Consider the following 22,242-nt stretch of genomic DNA (forward strand, 5'->3'; position numbering starts at 1 on the left):
TCAGCACAGAACCCCCCCGTCAGAGGAGCAGCCGATCGGCTCTCCTCTACTCGCGTCTGATCACCGGCTTTTCCTATTTACACTGTGATCAGCCGTGATTGGACACGGCTGATCACGTGGTAAAGAGTCTCCGTCGGAGACTCTTTACCGAGATCGTAGTTGCCGGGTGTCAGACTGACACCCCGCAACAACGATCGCCGCGATGCGCGCCCCCAGGGGCACGCAGCGGCTCATAATCCTGATCACGTCATATGACGTCCGGTCAGGATTATGAAACCACTTTGCCGCCGTCCATTTGCTATAGGGCGGGCGGCAAGTGGTTAATCCATTGTTTCCTCCCAAGAATTGCCATCCAGAAGGCCTATGGACATGAGATCTATCTAGATCAGCTCATTGTTATCTCATATCAGTACAGTAAGCTTTGCCACCAGGGCTGTTCTTAGAAATCACAGGGCCCCATACAGCCTACCCGATGAGGCCCTCCATTAGAAAATGTAAAAATATTTTTGTAAAAAACACAAAAAAAAGCATTATTAGCGAACACTGGCACAACATAAGTTACAGAAATTCCTTAAATCTAAAAGTTAATAGATAAAGCTCTGTGTGTACATGGGAAACTGTAGCTTCTACAGTGTGAATCAGTGGTTTATGTGGCTGGAGTACAGGCAGACTATGTTATGCTACAGGTTACAGCAGCTTTACAAACACTGATGCAAGTTCTAATTTGAATGGCATATGGGTACAGGCTATGTCTGTGAATGAGACCTTAGGGCTATTTCACATGTGAGGTTGGGGAGCAGTAAAACCACATTGTTGAGCTGCGCTCTTACAACCCAGCTGTGGATCTAGTGATATAAAGATATATAAGGGGGAATCAGGACCTCCTTCCTCCTGCTGGTAACCCCTTAAGTGGTGCATCCTAGAGATTTTAAGAAAATAGCAGTATTTAGCCATTTATTTTTCTATATTTAGGATCTGCAGGAGTGAGCATAACATTAGTAGTGGTAAAACATCTGTGTCTAGTTCCCGGTTACAGTATTGTCCCATGGATAGTTTTTGTACCTATGGTTTCTGCAGGGCTGCCTAGAGTAAATGGACTCCACTGTCCATTTACACCCAACTGCACTCCAATCCGATCCACCTAGATGGAGGAGTACGGGAGTACAGGATCTACTACAGTTTTTTTTTTTTTTGCAGATTGAAGTTAGGTGGATATAAATTGGCCATTTACATCCGCCACTGCATAGGAGTGAATGGACCGTCCGATCAGGTCTGCCTGAAAAATTAACAGGCGGACCTAATTGGATCTCCCTTGTGAAAGGGGCCTTATCCTCATGCTATGTGCAAGAATACCTGATGTAGCTTAATGCATTTATACAATAATGGTGTTATGTACAGTCCAGACACATCACAAAATACCCACTAATATATTACAATCTCAGTCTTACATGCGCTGTGATTACTACAGGTGCAGCAGTCCATTGCATTGGTATAGCAACTTAGGGAACTCTCCAATGATATACAGTAGACAGAGCACAAGATTACCAGATAATAAGGTTGCTGTTCTTTTCAGTTGGTGACTTTTGTGTGAGCTTTATAGGTATAATGATCAGTTCCAGAAAAGTCCCTTAAATTGTTACATCATCATCATTCTCAGCTTTGTAACAGGCATATAGTATGTAAAGCCGGACACTGGCCGGTTACACATGAACCTACCTGATGACAGCATGGTGAAATCAAAGTGCGGCTAATAATGTAAGTCAGGTAACACCGGTGAAATATCTAAGTGTGCCCAACTGCCCGTGTACTGACCTCCTGATGCACCCATGTGTCCCAGCAGCAGCTGGAGGTGGAGAGAGGGAGAGGAGGAGAGTTGGCAGCCCCGTGGGAGGAGGGGGAGGGGCAAACAAGAGGATAGGTGCTGAAGGGGAGATCGGTGCGGCAGGACAGGGTGCAGGTACTGGAACTGATCTGCGATGATACACTACAACTGGCCCCTCTGCTGGTCAGGTGCCCGGCCCCCATTTTGAACTGATGGGGCCTGGGCCCGGTATAGGAGGGCTGGCTTTACTGCCTTATCAGTGGCCCTGTTTGCCACCACTGTCTACACTTTCCTTACATAAAAAAATATTACTTTCAGTTCATATGTGCAACTAGTTTCAAGTTAGTTCCTCCATCTTACTCCAATTGACAAACTGTTGTTTTCTTGTTATATTAATGCCAATTAAGTGAAGAATGCTAGGATGTCATTCTATTTATTACTTGTATTTTGCTGCTGCTTGCCTTGTTTTCTGTTAAATTAGTGCTTGTGGGTAATTCGAGACATATGTTGATCAGTATATAGGAATGATGGATTTAAATGTGCGCCCTGCAAACACACACTGGGCACATTATCCAAAGAACCTGCTGATTCTTCTCCAAGTGTGTCATAAATACTGTATTTCGAACTGTACTTTACTTTAGTTCTAATTTGTTATGTTTGTGATGATGGAGAGCTCACTCATAGACATTCAGCAATGATATGTCAGGTACATGTGAGATGAGTATTATCAACCATTATCAATGTCAAAAATACAGAATAGCCAACATGTAAGCGTGTGTATTTAGTAAATCCATTTGAAATCATTTTTTTTAAGGTTGACTGAAATTTGCTTACTTTTATCACATCAGCTATTTTGAGATTAGTGTTGTGTATGATAAAATGTACCTTCCAAGTAAAGTATATTTGATGCTGATCCTTAATGCTTGTAAATCCATGTTTTAAAGGTGCAACAAGCAGAAAAGACACTCATGATGTTCTGTATGCCAGGCAAAAGATTATTGTTGTTGCCAAAGCATTTGGACTGCAAGCCATTGATCTTGTTTACATAGACTACAAGGATGGAGAAGGACTTCAGAGTCAGGCAAAGGAAGGAGCCCGTATGGGGTTTTCTGGTATGTATTCCTTATAATTATATTGAAGTAACAAGTATTTTCCATTGTTTAATAACAGTAATAGTGGAATAGCAAACCAAAGTAAAGTGTGGCATTCTAAGAATCATATTAGGGGATTGTCCATTTGTTAAATATGAAAACCACCCCTGGAATTCATAAAGACTGGCGCAGACAGATTTTGCAAAATTGTCTCTCATTAGTTGTAAAAGTGGTGCAGCAGGACTCATGTACCTGTCTAGAACTTGTTCTTCAATTTGACTCACGCTTCACCATTGTTAAAATGCAAACAAGACACTTTGGTAAGCTCTGTGACACAATTAGGAATTTGGAGGAGTTGCTGTCAGAGCTAAAAGTGTTGCATATGCTTCATGAATTTGTTGTGGTACCTTAACAAGCAGGATTAACGCCAGAGAAGTGCCACCCTCACAAACACACACACACACACACACACACACTCTTTCCTAAGCCCTTGTACACACGGTCGGACATTCCGACAACAAAATCCGTCGGATTTGTCTGAAACTGGTGTTGCATACACACGGTCGGACAAAGTTGTTGGAAAATCCGATCGTTCAGGCTAGTAGCCAATAGCTTTGGTCTAGGAATTTGATCTGAGCATGCGTGGCTCTTTGTCCAATCGGAATTCTCTACAAAAGATCGGACAAAGTCCCATCGGATCATGTTGTCGGAAAATTTTATAGCCCAGCTCTAAAACTTTGTCGGTCGGATATTCCAACGGAAATAGTCCGATGGAGCCCACACATGGTCGGATTATCCGACAACACGGTCCGATCGGACATTTTCCGTCACAATGTTCGACCGTGTGTACAAGGGCTTAGAGTTATTGTGTGCTGTATGTTTTAATGTCATTATTTGAATTTAAGAGGTTATACCGCACAGGAATCCGTCAAGATGTGTTACATACAGTGAAGACAGAGCAGTGAATTATTCACATTTTGGCTTATGAAAAAACCCTGAAAATTCAATCTTACATAATTGTGCAGATTTACTTATGAAACATTTAGATTTGAACCTTATTTAGCCTTACCTAATTTAAGTGTGATACAGTGTTAATTTAGTCGACTAAAACATTTTAGACGACTAGAATACGACTAAAACTAAAACACTTGAGATGACTAAAATACGACTAAAACTAAAATGGCATTTTAGTCAAAAGACTAAGACTAAAACTTCAAAATTAACATTGGTCTGTAGTGTATGTTCATAGCTCTAGCCCAAAAATAATAACATTAACATGAGATTTTTCACTCCAGGAGTATATAATGAGTTTTGAAATTGTAGAGAAATTTTAACTAATGCATTACAATTTAATAACACCCATTCGATTTTAAAGGACTAAAATGAGATTTAGTCGACTAAAATGTTCTGGAGATTTTAGTTGACTAAAATGTAGGACATTTAGTAGACTAAAATGTACTGGAGATTTAGTTGACTAAATATGACTAAAACAATTGCAGAAGGCTAAAATGGGACTAAAACTAAAATGCTATTTTAGTCCTAAGACTAAGACTAAAACTAAATCGAAAATTTGCTGCCAAAATGAACACTGGTGTAATACTTCAGCTTAAAGTTGGCCATGTACTGTACGAAGTTTAGCCAATTCATCAGGAATTTGCATAGTAGGTAGACCTGTCAGCCCTCTCCCACCTACAGTAACAATTGAAGGATTCAGGTGGAAAATCATCGGTCAATCCAAGCATCCAATCAGTACCAGTGGCTGTCAGAATACAATAGCTGTAGTGGGAGATTCATCCATCAATGCTGTATAGTCTTAATGATGAAATCTGTAAAAAATAAATAAATAATAAAAAAAAATGAACAGCTTATTGCCAGCTTAAGAACTAAAAGTAAAAGCACTTTGTTGAAGAAGAAGCTTTTTATCCTTATGTGTCACTTATGTGTGGATGGCAATAGATTTGAAATTGTAGTTCCTGTCACTATAGAACACAATATTGACCTGGGGTTCGGTGGCAGGAACTGCAGTGCTGAGCAGGGGAGGCATAAAGCAGAGGCTAGAACTCTTCCAAGAGTTTGAAGATTTACCTCACCTCCTTCCGGTCAGGAGGGGGGGGGGGGGCACGAGTGAGCGACCTCCCACTCAAAAAACACAGGAGGCAGTTTTTGACATTTTTATTAAAAAATAAAAAGATGTCCCGCGGTGTAGATCCATCGTCAATCATGATGCCCACTGCCACCGCCACTCCCACCATCTGACAGCTTTGCTGCCTCCCGCCACTAAATAAACCAAGGTGTGGGGCCACCCAGAGATGTTGCACAATGGCCCCGCCCTTACTTTATTTAGCAGTGGACATTTTATTTATTTTTTCTTCCAATCAGTGGTGGGCATAGTGATTGACAATGGATGTACACTGGGGGAGATTTTTTTTATTTTTGTTTTTTTTAGGACTTGTCAAAAACTGCCCCCTGTGCATATCAATGTGCTCAGAAGAAACTATCTGACCTCCTTCAAGAGACTTCTGGAAAGTACTACGTACTGCTATACAATTAGTGGGCAGTATCAACGTGGCTGCACATGTATTCGCGCCTCGTGTTTCTTCACTAACTTCATTAAGTCATGGAAAAAAGGAATTCAGGCAGGTAACATCATTTTGAGGAGCTGTTTAACCACTTCCCACCCGGCCGTATATATGCATTAGCCGTCTACTCCTGATAGGACGTTCCTGAACGTCATTCAGAAGTAGCGGGATCACGCGCGCGCGTGCCCGCGCAGCGGCGCGATCCCGATGTGCTCGTGTCACCCGGACACGGCACATCTGAGATCGGCAGGAGGGCTCTGTGATTGGCCCTCCTGATCACATGACGGCCGTGTCCAATCACGGCCGTCATGTGATGTAAACAAACAGCCGGTTGCTAGGCAATGGGCTCTCCTCTCCTCACCCAGAAGTCATCGCTGAGGAGAGGAGAGCAGAACGCTGCAGCCGGCTGATGATCAGTGAGTATGGGCTGCTTTTTACAGCTTTTTACTCACTGATCATCAGTCTAGTGTCAACACACAACACACCACACAGTACAAACACAGTCCCCACATATGTCCCCAAACCACACATGTCCCCAAAACATACATGTCCCCAAATAATAAAAACACATGTCCCTAATAATAAAAACATGTCCCCCACATATGTCCCACTAAAATCACATGTCCCAATGATTATCTGCACACATATGTACGTGATCACCTGCACACATATGTACATGATCATTTGCGTACATATGTCCGTGATCACACAAACCAATTATTATACAGTTAACGGAATTTTTTTTACCAAAAACATGTAGCAGAATACATTTTGGCTTAAATTTATGACAAAATTTGATTTTATTGGATTTCTTTTCAAATAGAAAAAAGAAAATATTGTTTTTTTTCCAAATTTCCGCTTTTTTTGCGCTTATATCGCAAAAAATTAAAAACGGAGTCGTGAATAAATAACACCAAAATAAAGCTCTATTTGTGCGAACAAAATGATAACAATTTCATTTGGGTACAGTGTAGCATGACCGCGCAATTGTCACTGAAAGCGCGAGAGCGATGAAAGCTGAAAATTGGTCTGGGAAGGAAGGGGGTGAAAGTGCCCTGTATTGTAGTGGTTAAGAGGATTATGAGGTAGCAAGCCTCTTAGTGACTGGTCCTTCTATAGTCCACTGCTAATGGAAGTATAAGCCCTTGTACACACGGTCGGAGAATCTGTCAGAATGAGTCTTATCGGACCGCGTCGTCAGATAATCCGACTGTGTGTGGTCTGCATCGGACTGATTCCGTCCAAATCTCCGTCCGATCCAAATTTCCAACATGTTGGAAATATTTCCCGACCAACTGGGCCGGACGGACCTAATCCGATCATGTGTAGAGCATTTTGATCGGACCAAGTGCCACGCATGCTCAGATCAAATTCCTACATCAAAGCTATTGGCTACTAGCCTGAATGTAGTCCCATCGTAACGAAATTACGTCATCACGTTCTGAAAGATCGGATTTTTCGCCAACTTGGCCCGACCGTGTGTATGCAACAGTTGCGGACACAATCCGTCGGACTAAATCCAACGGGCAAAATCCAACGGATTTGGTTGGCAAAATCTCCGACCGTGTGTACGTGGGCTTACAGTGTGTCCGCTGCACTTACTTCCTCATGAGTGTCTTAGTACAGGTGGATTATTTCCACAGCTGGGGGCTGCAGACTTTCAGTGGCACACTGTCTCTTGCCCTCTTCTGAACAAGACTAGACATTGAGGAGTGTGCTTTTTACAGACTCCAAAACTTTCTTCTCCATGTGGCACAGGGACATTACCAGGAAACACTTTTAACTTCCTGTAATGTGCTGCATGTAAACCCTGTTCTAACATTTCAGTCAGTTTAGCTAAAGTACCAATTGGGAGTTCACTAACTGTTGTGGCAGCAGGCGGGTTAAATCACCTGGTTGTATCCAGGATGGAAAATATGTATGCCCTAGATTCAGGCTTTATGAGGACTTGTACAACTAGAGGGGAGTGCTGGGAGACCTATAGGGGACGAGTTAATGAGCCCAGCTGAAGTATATGTGGCCACCATTATTTTCCAGCACTGCCTTAACCCTCTTGGGCATGGAGTTCACCAGAGCTTCACAGGTTGCCACTGAAGTCCTCTTCAACTCCTCCATGATGACCTCACGGAGCTGGTAGATGTTAGAGAACTTGTGCTCCTCCACCTTGTGTTTGAGGATGCTCCACAGATGCCCAATAGGGTTTAGGTCTAGAGATATGCTTGGCCAGTCCATCACCTTTACCCTCAGATTCTTTAGCAAGGCAGTGGTCATCTTGGAGGTGTGTTTGGGGTCGTTATCATGTTGGCCCAGTCTTCGAAGGGAAGGGATCATGCTCTGCTTCCGTATGTCACAGTACATGTTGGCATTCATGGTTCCCTCAATGAACTGTAGCTCCCCAGTGCCGGCAGCACTCATGCAGCCCCAGACCATGACACTCCCACCACCATGCTTGACTGTAGGCAAGACACACTTGTCTTTGTACTCCTCACCTGGTTTCTGCCACACACACTTGACACTATCTGAACCAAATAAGTTTATCTTGGTCTTATCAGAGCACAGAACATGGTTCCAGTAATCCATGTCCTTAGTCTGCTTGTCTTCAACAAACTGTTTGCGGGCTTTCTTGTGTATCATCTTTTTCATTCTTGTGGGATGACAGCAATGCAGACCAATTTAATTCAGTGTGCAGCATATGGTCTGAGCACTGACAGGCTGACCCCCCACCCCTTCAACCTCTGCAGCAATGCCGGCAGCACTCATATGTCTATTTCCCAAAGACAACCTCTGGATATGACGCTGAGCAAATGCACTCAACTTCTTTGGTTAAACATGGAGAGGCCTGTTCTGAGTGGAACCTGTCCTGCTAAACCGCTGTATGGTCTTGGCCACCATGCTGCAGCTCAGTTTCAGGGTCTTGGCAATCTTATTATAGCCTGGGCCATCTTTATGTAAAGAAAACATTTTTTTTTAAGATTCTCAGAGAGTTCTTTGCCATGAGGCGCCATGCTGAACTTCCAGTAACCAGTATGAGAGTGTGAGAGCGATAACACCAAACTTAACAGACCTGATCCCTATTCACACCTGAGACCTTGTAATACTAATGAGTTGCATGACAACAGGAAGGGGAAATGGCTAATTGGGCCCAATTTGGACATTTTCATTTAGGGGTGTACTCACTTTTGTTGCCAGCGGTTTAGACAATAATAGCTGTATGTTGAGTTATTTTGAGGGGACAGAAAATTCAGCAATTGTAGCAAAGTGTAATTTCTTGTCACAGTGTTGTCACATGAAAAGATATAATAAAATATTTACAAAAATGTGAGGGGTGTACTCACTTTTGTGAGATACTGTACATACGGTAGCACAGACCTAGCTATCTGGCACTGTGCATGTGGGATAACAATAGGACAGAGACTTGTCTGTTATTCAAATCAAGAAGGTATGGGCAGCTACAGTTAAACTGCCAAAACACAAGAATGATTACCTAATAGTCTCTGATTATGGCCTTCGATAAAATGCAGCAGCAGCTCCTGTATGTGTGGACATGTGGTCTCTAAAAACCTCTCTGGGTTTTTTTTTTTTAACCCAGTCTCCCAGAGACTGGATTTGCATACATAATTATCTGTGTAATATTAAGTCTTGGTTCACACTACTGTGATGTGATTTTGCTGTGATTTTCAGTGCGATTATGTACTGTGAATTTGATGCAACTTGGCTGCTTGTTTGCATTTTCTATGTGCCAAGTCGCACTGTATATCACATCAAAGTAGCACAGGGACCTTTTTCAAAATCCACATCATGCTGAGTGGCATGGATGATTACAGCCACTGTTGAATATAATGTGATTTTCCTTGACATGCAATTCTGTGCAACTCAAGTCGCATCCGAAATTGCACTAGTGTGAACCAGCACTAAGATCACAGGTATTCACAAATACAGACAATAGAGGGCAGCAGATCTCTGCATAACATTACTGAATTATATTTGATAAGTGTATTTACTTATATCTGTAATTCAGCTTCAGTTATTCCTACTACTAAAATGTAATTTTTTTTAAAAATAATGAACCTCAGGCTTCTCTGTCAACATGAATTTCTTACATTATGCTGTTGGTTAACTATTTGTAAAGTGATCTAGACTGCAAAAAAGCAGAAATGCATGTTATATATCTGTTCATTGTACTGATTTTTATGATGAAATTAAAGTACAACTCAAGAACATTCAGTGTTATTTCAACTTTAGTTACTTTTTTAGAACTTGTTTAAAGAGGAGGGGCGTTTAAAAAAAAAAAAATTAAAAGTCAGCAGCTGCAAACACTGCAGCTGCTGACTTAATAAGCCGACTTACCTGTCCAGGGCGCCCGCGATGTCGGCCGCCCGAGGCCGACCCGTCCCTCGGCTCTCGGGTCCTGGCGCCGCCATTCTTTCTAAGGGAAACAGGCAGTGGAGGCTTGCGGCTTCCCTGCCCGTTTCCTACTGCGCATGCGCGAGTCGCGCAGCGCTTTGTGAATGGGACACGCTGTGTTCTGGGACACACAGTTCCCAGAACACAGCGCGACCCATTAGCCATAAGACAACGCGACGAGGAGAGAAGAAAGAAGATCTCTGCGGAGGAGGAAGAGGCAGATTATGATTATGTGCCTAGCAACAGGCATTTCTGGTAAGTAAAAAAAAAATATGTTTTTCATTTTTTTTTTTTTTAGATTTTTTTGTAATTTTTAATGTTTTTTTTTTTCAGGGTGGCCCTCCACTTTAACTATTCTATACAAATGTCGACACCACCTGTCAAGAAAAGAGTTGATTGTTTAGTAGATTTTTGTCAAAGGAGCCAGGGGAAAAACTGTCAGTTGAACAGCGCCTGTTTGGGCTTTTTGACAGCCACGAGCGCCAGCTGTCAGAATACAATAGCTGGCCTGCTTTTTTTTGTACTTTTGAAGCCAGACATTGTTTTATGTATACTTTTGGTGTATTTCTGTAAAAGATTATGGTAACAAATAAATAATACATAATAGTAGTAATACTTTGGTGATAGGAAAAAAAGATAGGAAACAAGGACAGGATCCCACCACCACAATAATTAAAGGGATGAGAACATGAATTCTGAATTAATGGCTCCTAAAATCTTAATCATATCCTAATAGTATCTTTAGACCTATTTAACAAATTACATTTAATAACAAAGTTTCACATAGTCATGTCCTCATAGGGAATATTATTGTGGGTTGTACTGTCTAGAAAAATATACATGCATAAACTAAATACTCATGCATAAACTATCCATGCTCCAAGGCTAATATAATCATAATGCTTGTGATTTTGATTTGTTTCGCAATCAGAAGTTTTATTAGGGTTGCCACCCGCCCGGGATTCACCCGGACAGTACGGGTTTTAAATCCTGTGTCCGGGGATCAGTCCATCTTAGCCCCGGACACAGTGCTGAGGAGTCTCCTATTATTACTGTGTATTGGGGTTTCCCGTGCAGGTGTCTCCCTCCCTGCCTTCACTGCCCGGTGTTCTGGTCGAGTCTCCTGCACTGTGTCACTTAAGTTGTGACACATTGCAGGGCGGCTGTGAGGGGAGAGAGACTCGCCAGTAGCCAGTGCCTACTCCATGCAGATACACAGCCTCGGCTCTTCCCCTCTGCAAGCCGATCATGTGACCTTTCCAAAAAGCAAGAGGAACAGACACAGAGCCTGCTGAGCGAGCTAAGGAGACACAAACAGACTGCTGGGTAAGTGCAGAGCTGAGGGTCTTCACTTCCCTGCAGTTCAGTCCACAAGCTCTACAGTGTGGGACTGTCATGCTTGTCTTTCCAGGGACATGGCTGCTGATTAAAGATTGCAGTCTAGTTCTCCCTGCAGCACAATCCTGGCATCATTACTTCATTGTGCAGTGCTTACTCAGTAGCCTTTAATATCTTTTCTTCTCTAGTTATGGGGTGCCTGTGGATTGCTTTGATTTTTTTGTTGATTTTTTAGCAATTAAAAGTCCACTGCCCACTGACAATGCACTCTGCTAACTGACACCATCTACTGCCCACTGGCACCGCACTCTGCCCACTGACACCATCTACTGCCCACTGACACCGCACTCTGCCCACTGACACCATCTACTGCCCACTGACACCGTACTCTGCCCACTGACACCATCTACTGCCCACTGACACCGCACTCTGCCCACTGACACCATCTACTGCCCACTGACACCGCACTCTGCCCACTGACACCATCTACTGCCCACTGACACCGCACTCTGCCCACTGACACCATCTACTGCCCACTGACACCGCACTCTGCCCACTGACACCATCTACTGCCCACTGACACCGCACTCTGCCCACTGACACCATCTAATGCCCACTGACACCGCACTCTGCCCACTGACACCATCTACTGCCCACTGACACCGCACTCTGCCCACTGACACCATCTACTGCTCACTGACACCGCACTCTGCCCACTGACACCATCTACTGTCCACTGACACCGCACTCTGCCCACTGACACCGCACTCTGCCCACCGACACCGCACTTTGCCCACTGACACCATCTACTGCCCACTGACACCTCACACTGCCCACTGACACCTCACTCTGCCTCACTGACACCTCACTCTGCCCCACTGACACTGCACTCTGCCCACTGACACCATCTACTGCCCACTGACAACGCATTCTGCCCACTGACAACGCATTCTGCCCACTGACACCGCACTCTGCCCACTGACACCGCATTCTGCCCACTGACACCATCTACTGCCCCACTGACAACACACTCTGCCCCACTGACAATGCACTCTGCCCACTGACACCATCTACTGCCCACTGACACCATCTACTGTCCACTGACACCGCACTCTGCCCACTGACACCATCTACTGCCCACTGACATCGCACTCTGCCCACCGACACCGCACTTTGCCCACTGACACCATCTACTGCCCACTGACACATCTACTGCCCACTGACACCTCACTCTGCCTCACTGACACCTCACTCTGCCCCACTGACACTGCACTCTGCCCCACTGACACTGCACTCTGCCCACTGACACCATCTACTGCCCACTGACACCGCACTCTGCCCACTGACACCGCACTCTGCCCACTGACACCGCACTCTGCCCACTGACACCGCACTCTGCCCACTGACACCGCACTCTGCCCACTGACAATGCACTCTGCCCACTAACACCTCACTCTGCCCACTGACACCATCTACTGCCCCACTGACAACACACTCTGCCCCACTGACAATGCACTCTGCCCACTGACACCATCTACTGCCCACTGACACCATCTACTGTCCACTGACACTGCACTCTGCCCACTGACACGGCACTCTGCCCACTGACAATGCACTCTGCCCACTGACACCATCTACTGCCCACTGACACCATCTACTGTCCACTGACACCGCACTCTGCCCACTGACACCGCACTCTGCCCACTGACACCGCACTCTGCCCACTGACACCGCATTCTGCCCACTGACAATGCACTCTGCCCACTGACACCATCTACTGCCCCACTGACAACACACTCTGCCCCACTGACAATGCACTCTGCCCACTGACACCATCTACTGCCCACTGACACCATCTACTGTCCACTGACACCGCACTCTGCCCACTGACACGGCACTCTGCCTACTGACAATGCACTCTGCCCACTGACACCATCTACTGCCCACTGACACCATCTACTGCCCACTGACACCGCACTCTGCCCACTGACACCGCACTCTGCCCACTGACACCGCACTCTGCCCACTGACACCGCACTCTGCCCACTGACACCATCTACTGCCCACTGACACCGCACTCTGCCCACTGACACCATCTACTGCCCACTGACACCATCTACTGCCCACTGACACCATCTACTGCCCACTGACACCATCTACTGCCCACTGACACCGCACTCTGCCCACTGACACCGCACTCTGCCCACTGACACCATCTACTGCCCACTGACACCATCTACTGCCCACTGACACCGCACTCTGCCCACTGACACCGCACTCTGCCCACTGACACCGCACTCTGCCCACTGACACCATCTACTGCCCACTGACACCATCTACTGCCCACTGACACCTCACTCTGCCCCACTGACACCTCACTCTGCCCCACTGACAACATACTCTGCCCCACTGACACCGCACTCTGCCCCACTGACCCGCACTCTGCCCCACTGACACCACGCTCTGCCCACTGACACCGCGCTCTGCCCACTGACACCGCGCTCTGCCCACTGACACCATCTACTGCCCACTGACACCACACTCTGCCCACTGACACCATCTACTGCCCACTGACACCATCTACTGCCCACTGACACCGCACTCTGCCCACTGACACCATCTACTGCCCCACTGACACCTCACTCTGCCCACTGACACCTCACTCTGCCCACTGACACCTCACTCTGCCTCACTGACACCTAACTCTGCCCCACTGACACCTCACTCTGCCCCACTGACTCCTCACTCTGCCCACTGACACCATCTACTGCCCACTGACAACGCATTCTGCCCACTGACACCGCATTCTGCCCACTGACACCGCACTCTGCCCACTGACACCGCACTCTGCCCACTGACACCGCATTCTGCCCACTGACACCTCACTCTGCCCACTGACACCTCACTCTGCCCACTGACACCTCACTCTGCCCACTGACACCTCACTCTGCCCACTGACACCATCTACTGCCCCACTGACAACACATTCTGCCCCACTGACAACACACTCTGCCCCACTGACAACGCACTCTGCCCACTGACACGGCACTCTGCCACTGACAATGCACTCTGCCCACTGACACCGCACTCTGCCCCACTGACACCGCACTCTGCCCCACTGACACCGCACTCTGCCCCACTGACACCGCACTCTGCCCCACTGACACCGCACTCTGCCCACTGACACCATGTACTGCCCACTGACACCATGTACTGCCCACTGACACCATGTACTGCCCACTGACACCACTCTCTGCCCCACTGACAACACCCTCTGCCCCACTGACACCTCTCTCTGCCCACTGACACCATCCCCTGCCCACTGACACCTCTCTCTGCCCACTGACACTATCTACTGCCCACTGACAATACACTCTGCCCACTGATGCCGCACTCTGCCCACTGACACCTCACTCAGCCCACTGACCATGCACTCTGCCCACTGATACCGCACTCTGCCCACTGATAATGCACTCTGCCCACTGACACCATCTACTGCCCACTGACACCTCACTCTGCCCCACTGACACCTCACTCTGCCCCACTGACACCTCACTCTGCCCCACTGACACCTCACTCTGCCCCACTGACACTGCACTCTGCCCACTGACACTGCACTCTGCCCACTGACACTGCACTCTGCCCACTGACACTGCACTCTGCCCACTGACACCGTCCCCTGCCCACTGACACCGTCCCCTGCCCACTGCCACCATCCCCTGTCCACTGACACCATCCCCTGCCCCACTAACACCATCCACTGCCCTACTGATAGTGTCCACTTTTAAGGTATATTTTAACTGTGACATTTCTTTTAATAATCTAATCATATTTTATGGTCACTCAAATGCTTTTGTTTTATTTAACCATGTCCCTTTAAGTCTACCCCCCCTCCCCTCCACTGTTAACACAATTTGGCCACAGCAGCGCGCTATCCGCGCCTCCTTACTACTCTCCTAGGGTAACTCAAAGGTGTCCCAAGTTTCCTACAATCATATAGAGTGTCTATAGCGTGTACTACAAAAAAATATTTCCGTGCGTTGCTAAAGTGTTCGGGTTTGGCTTGACGAAAAGCTGGCAACCCTAAGTTTTATGTCCAAGCTGAAGTTGTAATAATAAGCAATACATATACTGGTTGATACAAGAACAATGTTCCACATGCAAGGGGAAAAACGCTTGTGAAGCTGCTCTGCTCAGTGCGGATGTGCCGGAGCTCCAAGATGGCAATGTAAGCCAGGAGCTCTGCATCACCCCGGGCCATTGGGAACCCATAACATCCACCACAGCCAGCCACAAGCGCCGTGAGGAGTACCCCAGAGCACCAGAGACCCCCTTGCACACCCCCGAATGTTCACCCCGCTTGCCAGATGTGGCACACACGGAGGGGATAATGGAACAGAGTCAATTCATAGCCCCAGCCACCCTCACCTACTCCCAGGTGACACAAGGGATTAACCAGCCACCCTGGCCCCCTCGCCAGCCTCCATGAAATCCCTGCTGGGCCGCACCATGGAGGATTTTGCCCTATCCCCACTCAGGCCTACTCATACACACCTGATGGTTACCCCATCCCCGGGATACCTGCATCAGCCCCCTGCCACACCACCCCCAGAACTGTTCCTCAGGCTCTCAGACCTCCTGGAGGGGGGATTGGCCAGCATGGCTGCCCAAATAACTAGGGACATCAAATGAGATTTTCAAAACCTTGGATCCAGAATGGAGGCCATAGAAAGTAAATTGAACTTCAGGGTATCCAGAACCAATCAAAACTCAGACCACATACAGGTCCTACAAGACCAGCTTGATACAGCCCTATCCAGAATTGACAATTTGGAAAATAGGTTCAGAAGATATAACAGACTACGTTGCCTGCCTGAAAATGTCACAGACATGACCTCTGCAGTTAAGCACCTCATCAAGGCTCTAATCCCCAATATCCCCCCCATCTCCTAGAGCTGGACAGAGCCCATAGAGCCCTGGGACCCTCCCAGAAGGATGGTTCCCCAGGGACATTATCGTGAAGCCTCACTTTTACACAGTGAAGGAGGTGGTAATGTGCCAAGCACGGTCTTTACTAAAGGAGACCTGTTAGGGCCACCAACTACAAGTATTAGCTGAGCTCTCCCCTTCAACTATCCAGAAGCGGAGACCCCTGAAGCCACTCCTGACGGTCCTATCACAACGGGACACTAAATGCAGATGGGCTTTCCCATTTTCTGTGAAGTTCACTTTGAACAGCAAGACGCACTCCTTCTCAAACTTGCCGGATGGCGAGAAGATCTTCCTCAACCCCAAACTAATTTCTCAGGAAGCCCCTATGGATTTCTCCAATGCAGTGGCTAGTTCTTCTAAGCGACCTCCTTCAAGAAGCCTGATCTCTCCAGTCTGGAAGAAAGGCATGAACAAACGATTAAAGGACGTCAGACCCCCATAAGACGGCGAGCAAGTCTTACTTTCACCCTTCTCTCCTTCATTCCCCTCACCATTAAGTGTGGCTTTATCTGCTGACGGAGCTGGTAGCTCCTGGCCCAACTGGCCCCTTGTTTTTCCCCCCTCCACATGGATTAAACTACTGTTCCGTTTTATTTGTTACTTATCCAGTCTTCTACAGTTGCCTGTTACTGGCTAGTTCAGAAGTCTAGACGTTGAGCAGACTCTTTCTCAAGCAAGTCTAGCCCAATGGATTTCCTCCGTTTTTAATTATTTTTGAGTGTTCCATTTTTGATGGTTAGATTTTTCCCCCTCCATGCCTATAGGCTTCAAGAACTTTTAAGAATGCCTCTGGTAGTTCCCTGCATCCTCCCATGCGAGGGTCCAGGGACGTTATTTGGTTGCAGGCTCCCGAAAATTTAGAGGACAGCACTACCTCGGACACGAGGTGCCTGAGCCCAGACAATATTGGTTCCAGGGGCTATCATGACACCCGGGGGGACCCTCCTCCCATATGGAGGGATGCCTTCGTGGGGGCCCTAGGGACCTTGGCTCCCACATAGCCCCTGTGTTTGGTTTTATAAGGTTGTAGGTTGTTTATATTTTTTTTTTTTTCATCGAATGTTGGGGGTTCAGGGGTGACCCACATGCGCCTCTACCTCTTCCACTGTTGCAGTTTTCCTGTACCTGTGGGATGGTTAGTCGGTTCCCATTTTGGGTCTAACCAATTTTTTTTGGTTGGAGTTTGGCAGAACTGTATTATGCCAAATCCAATAGGTCTTCCTAGAAGACGCCTTTCCCTATTTTGTTTTCTCTTATTTCTCTCTTTTTTCCTTTATTTAACGTTTCTCATTTTTCCAGCTGATCCACCAGGGAGGATCCGGGACAGCAACCAGCACCAGTCTGTATCTTTCCATACCCACGCACCCACTCAGGACCAGACAAGACGGCAGGGGTTAAGTGAGGGTATCTATGACAGCATTCTGCTCATTTGTCCCCATGGCTAGCACACAATCTCCAGGATCACATGTCAGGATAGCTACACACAATGTCCAGGGTTTGAACTCCCCTCTGAAAAGAAGAAAGGCTTTTGATTACTATCATTTCCTTAAACTGGGCATAGTTATGCTCCAAGAGACCCATTTCCCGATGCAATACAGCCCTAATTTCCTACACGGCAAATACCCTACATTCTACATGGCAAACGTGGTTAATAAGATAAAAGGGGTAGCAATTCTGTTTTCAAAACATAGCAAATTCTCCATGACAGCTGTCCACAGAGACCCAGAGGGTAGATTTATACTGGTCAAGGGCACCATGGAAGGCTCCCTGTACTCCGTGGTGTCATATTACGCCCCCAATGCAGGTCTGACACAATTCTTCCAATCTCTCTTCAAAACTCTGGTTTCCCCCTTGGAAGGCAAAATCATCCTCGGTGGGGGTTCGAATGTAGCCTTTGACCAAGTCCTGGACAAATCCAGACCTCCTAGGGCTTAGTTAACTCACCCTACTAGAGCTAGTCTTAAAATAGCTAAACTCTTCCACTAACACGGCTTGACAGATATCTGGTGGGGATTGAACCCAACTAAAAGGGATTACACCTACTATTCCTGCCCCCACTAGACATACACTAGGATCGACCTTGTCCTGGTCTCTCCGAATCTCATCCTGACCGCACTGTCCTCGTCCATCAAAGACACTGCATTGTCTGACCATTCCCTGGTAACCCTTACCCTTCACAACCTCACCACACGACAAACAGGTACACACTGGAGACTTAACGAATCACTTCTCAGTGATCCCAACAAAGTTAAGGAAATAAATAATTCCTTAAAGGAATACTTTGCCCTAAACGATGTAGACAATATCTCCCCAGAGCTCCTGTGGGCTGCCCATAAGGCAACTGTAAGAGGCAAACAAATTAGTATAGCTATCCGGGTCAAGAGGGAGAGACAATTGGATATAGAGAAACTAGAGGAGGCCTTTCAGACCCTAAAGACCAAACAAAAGCGCTCCCCCACTAAAACCTCCATGGAACAGTTAGACACTGCGCGATTAGAGTTCAATCTTGCCCTCGTGGCGAAAGCGGAAAAACAAATCCATTGGAGTGGGGCAAAATTCTATATTCAGAAAGATAACATGGGCGCCATTTTGGCCTCTAGATTAGGATAGCGGGACAGCCCCACACAGCCAACCCAAACAAAATTCTCGAGGTGTTCCAGGACTTCTGTTCCTGGCTCTATAGCTCACCCCCCACAGACAGGGATCAATAAATTCATGATTTCCTAAAGGACCTTCCTCTACCATCCCTATCTAACGGGCTTAAATTCATTGGAAGAGGTCCTGGAGGTCATTAGGGATCTCAAGAAGGGAATGGCATCTGGTCCCGATGGCCTTTTAGTACCTTACTATAAGGCGTTTGCCGATACTCTCGCCCCATACATGGCAACATTTTTCAACGCAAAGATCCAGGGCTTACCCTTATGCTGTGTACACCCAACCAGACTTTCTGTCAGAAAAAACTCTGACAGTCTTTCCGATGTAGTTCAGACCAAACAGACTTGCCTACACACAATCACACCAAAGTCTGTTCATTTCAAACATGATGAAGTACGACGGGACTAGAGAAGAACTTCAATAGCCAGTAGCCAATAGCTGCCCTTGCGTCGTATTTGGTTCGTCGGACTAGCATACAGACAAACGGTTTTCCCGATAGGGATTGATTCCGTCAGAAAAATTTAAAACACGTTCTATTTCTTGGTGTGTCAGACTTTTTGAAAAAAAAAAAGTCTGCTGAAGCCCACACACGATCGGAATATCCGATGAAATGATTCCGTCTGACCTTTTCTGATGAAAAGTCCAGTCGTGTGTACATGGCATTAGACCCCCACCTCAATACAGCCCATATAACTGTTATACCCAAACCGGAAAAAAAATTGCAGGAGGTGGGAAATTACACACCCATCTCTCTCATAAATAATGACCTTAAGATCCTAACAAAAATCCTGGCCAATTGCCTGGCATCCTTCATCAGTCGGTACACCCACAAGGACAGGGTTGGGTTTATACCGGGAAGACAGGGCCCAGATCAGGTCAGAAGGGCAGTAGGTATTATTTCCCTTCTACAAACCAGCTGGGACCATGGCCCCAAACAGGAAGGAATGTTGCTTTTTCTTGACTTGCACAAAACGTTTGACTCGGTGACCTGGCCCTACATTGGCAAGCGCTTAAAGGGGGTGATCCACTCTCTCTATTCCTCTTCAAAGGCTATGATACATCTACAGGGACTCCACTCACAGCCGCTTAATATAGCAAGGGGTACTAGACAGGGATGTCCTCTATCCCCTTAATTTTTGCCATTGCCATCGAGTCCTTGGCGATAGCAATACGCTCGAATCCAAATATTCAAGGAGTAACCTATGGCCCGCAAACTCACAAATGTGGTTTGTTCGCCGGTGACATTCTCCTGTTTCTCACCTCACCGACCACGACCCTCCCTAATCTCTGCAAACTACTGAACGAGTTTTCCATCATCTCAGGTCTTAAAGAAAATTATACCAAACCTCAGGCACTTAATGTCTCCCTCAAACCAGAAGTAGTCTTGGCATTACAAAGCTCATTCAAGTTTGAGTGGAGCGCTTCCTCCATTAAGTATCTGTGGATCACTCTCACAGCCAAAATTGAGCACTGGTACCCTTCTAATTTCCTACCCATGTACCAGAAACGTGCGTCTGACCTTACAAATTGGGACAGATGGGCTTTGTCCTGGTTGGGGAGGATCCATTCAGTAAAAATTACTCTCCTCCCCAGACTACTATATTTATTTTGATCCCTTCCCATAAACATTAGAAAGGATCACCTAAAATCCTTTCAAAGCAAGGATACTAAATTCATATGGGGGGGGGGGGAATCAGGCTACAGACTTCCCAAAAAAACTCTATTCCATACTAAGACTCAGGGTGGATTGGGATTCCCCTGCCTCCTTTGGTACTTCTAAGCAGCAAGAATAGCTCAATTATCCGCAATCTGTTCCAAGTTTGAAAAAACTGATTGGGTTAACATAGAGAGACAGGCTGTTCCAACTCATACTTTAGACTACCTTCTATGGAGCCCATCCAAGGACCGCCCCCTAATATTATCACCTATCCTCTCATAAACCCTGTCTCTGTGGGACAAGTCGAGACCAGCAGCATCCCTGTCCTCAAAATGTAAACCCCTGGCACATATATTCCGCAACCCAGACTTTCCCCCAGGTCAGGACATCAAGTCCTTTCAATGGTGGCTGGACAAGGGGCTGTATCGCATCAGCCACTTCTTCACCCCCTTAGGCCCAGTTTCCCATAAATTCTGTGTGCAGTACCTGGATATGCCAGCCTCGGAGCACTACAGGTTTCAACAGATACAGCACTTCCTACACGGGCTATGGAAGGGGAAACCAAACCCACCAAGATTTACACCTTATGAAATGTGGTGCGGACAGGCTGGGGATCAGAGGAGCGGAATCTCCATTATTTACCACTCACTTGCTCTCCCATCCTCCAAATTCTCATACATGCTATTGTGGGAAAATGGCCTCCAAATTAGTTGGGACCTCGAGGGGTGGCAGTCCTCATTTTTCAGAGCTTTCAATGGGGTAAGAAACATCTCCCTAGTTGAATCAGGCGTCAAGGTCTTAACCAGATTGTACCTCACCCCCACAAAGTTGGCTTCCTTTTTCCCCACAGCAAGTCCCCTCTGCTTCTGTGGTTGCCAGCTTACAGGCTCCATGGCCCATATTTGGTGGGAATGCCCTAGAATTAGGCCATTCTGGAGCAGGATGTTCACCCTGATCCAGAGTGTGACTACTCACTAGCTCCCGAAGATGCCAACTATAGCTCTCCTGAACGCCAATCTCCCTGTAAATCCCAAAGCAAGCTGCAAACAAATACATTTTATGCTGATAGGGGCCAAGATGACCATAGCTAAAGCATGGAAACAACCCACGGTAACCCTCTCAGCAGCCAAAACGTAAGATCTCCTGGATCATGTCACAGGAGAAACTTGCCAGCATATTAACAGACACGGTCTCAAAGTTCGAAGCCATCTGGGAACAATGGTCCCTGTATGTGGGGGTTCCTCTACGCCCGGGTTTCCAAGCCCAACCAGAAACTATTGGCAACGGCCACTCGGATTCCCCCCGGTAAGATTGGATCTCTCTCTCCTTCATTTTCTTTCTCTGTGACTCTCTTTTCACCCTCTTCTTCCTTTCTCCTTTCATCTCAAGTACTTTGCGACTAAATATGGCCCTTTTGCCAGGCTTAAATCTGGAACGATAGTCTGACATATAGCCTTCCCCACTAAATGGCACCAGGCCAACAATTAACTACTGCCCACGAGGTCTTTAGCCTTCTTTGGGATTGACTTGGGAATCCTACAGACACAGATAGCTCCCATTAGGGGTGCCAGAGGTCTTCTCCCCACGATACTGTTCCAATGCCTGAGTTGCAGGTTAGGTCCTTTAGATTAAAAATGAGATTGGTCCTGATCCTGTTCCATAATACCCTTGCTTGTTTGTTGCCATAAAGTAATATGACTCCAA

General features: G+C 46.6%; 1 protein-coding gene across 2 annotated transcripts in view; it reads left to right on the plus strand.

Moving 5' to 3' along the window:
- CLYBL (citramalyl-CoA lyase) overlaps positions 1-22,242 on the plus strand; it is a 596,361-nt gene that overhangs the window by 484,655 nt on the left and 89,464 nt on the right. For both annotated transcript variants that reach the window (XM_077482940.1, XM_077482939.1), the window contains one exon: positions 2,767-2,934. In XM_077482940.1, coding sequence (XP_077339066.1) covers positions 2,767-2,934 — 168 coding nt within the window. The remainder of the gene's footprint in view (positions 1-2,766; positions 2,935-22,242) is intronic.

The sequence above is a fragment of the Lithobates pipiens genome, unplaced genomic scaffold (assembly GCF_037356315.1).
Source record: "Lithobates pipiens isolate NorthernLeopardFrog02 unplaced genomic scaffold, aLitPip1_a1.2 Scaffold_16, whole genome shotgun sequence".
Taxonomy (NCBI): domain Eukaryota; kingdom Metazoa; phylum Chordata; class Amphibia; order Anura; family Ranidae; genus Lithobates; species Lithobates pipiens.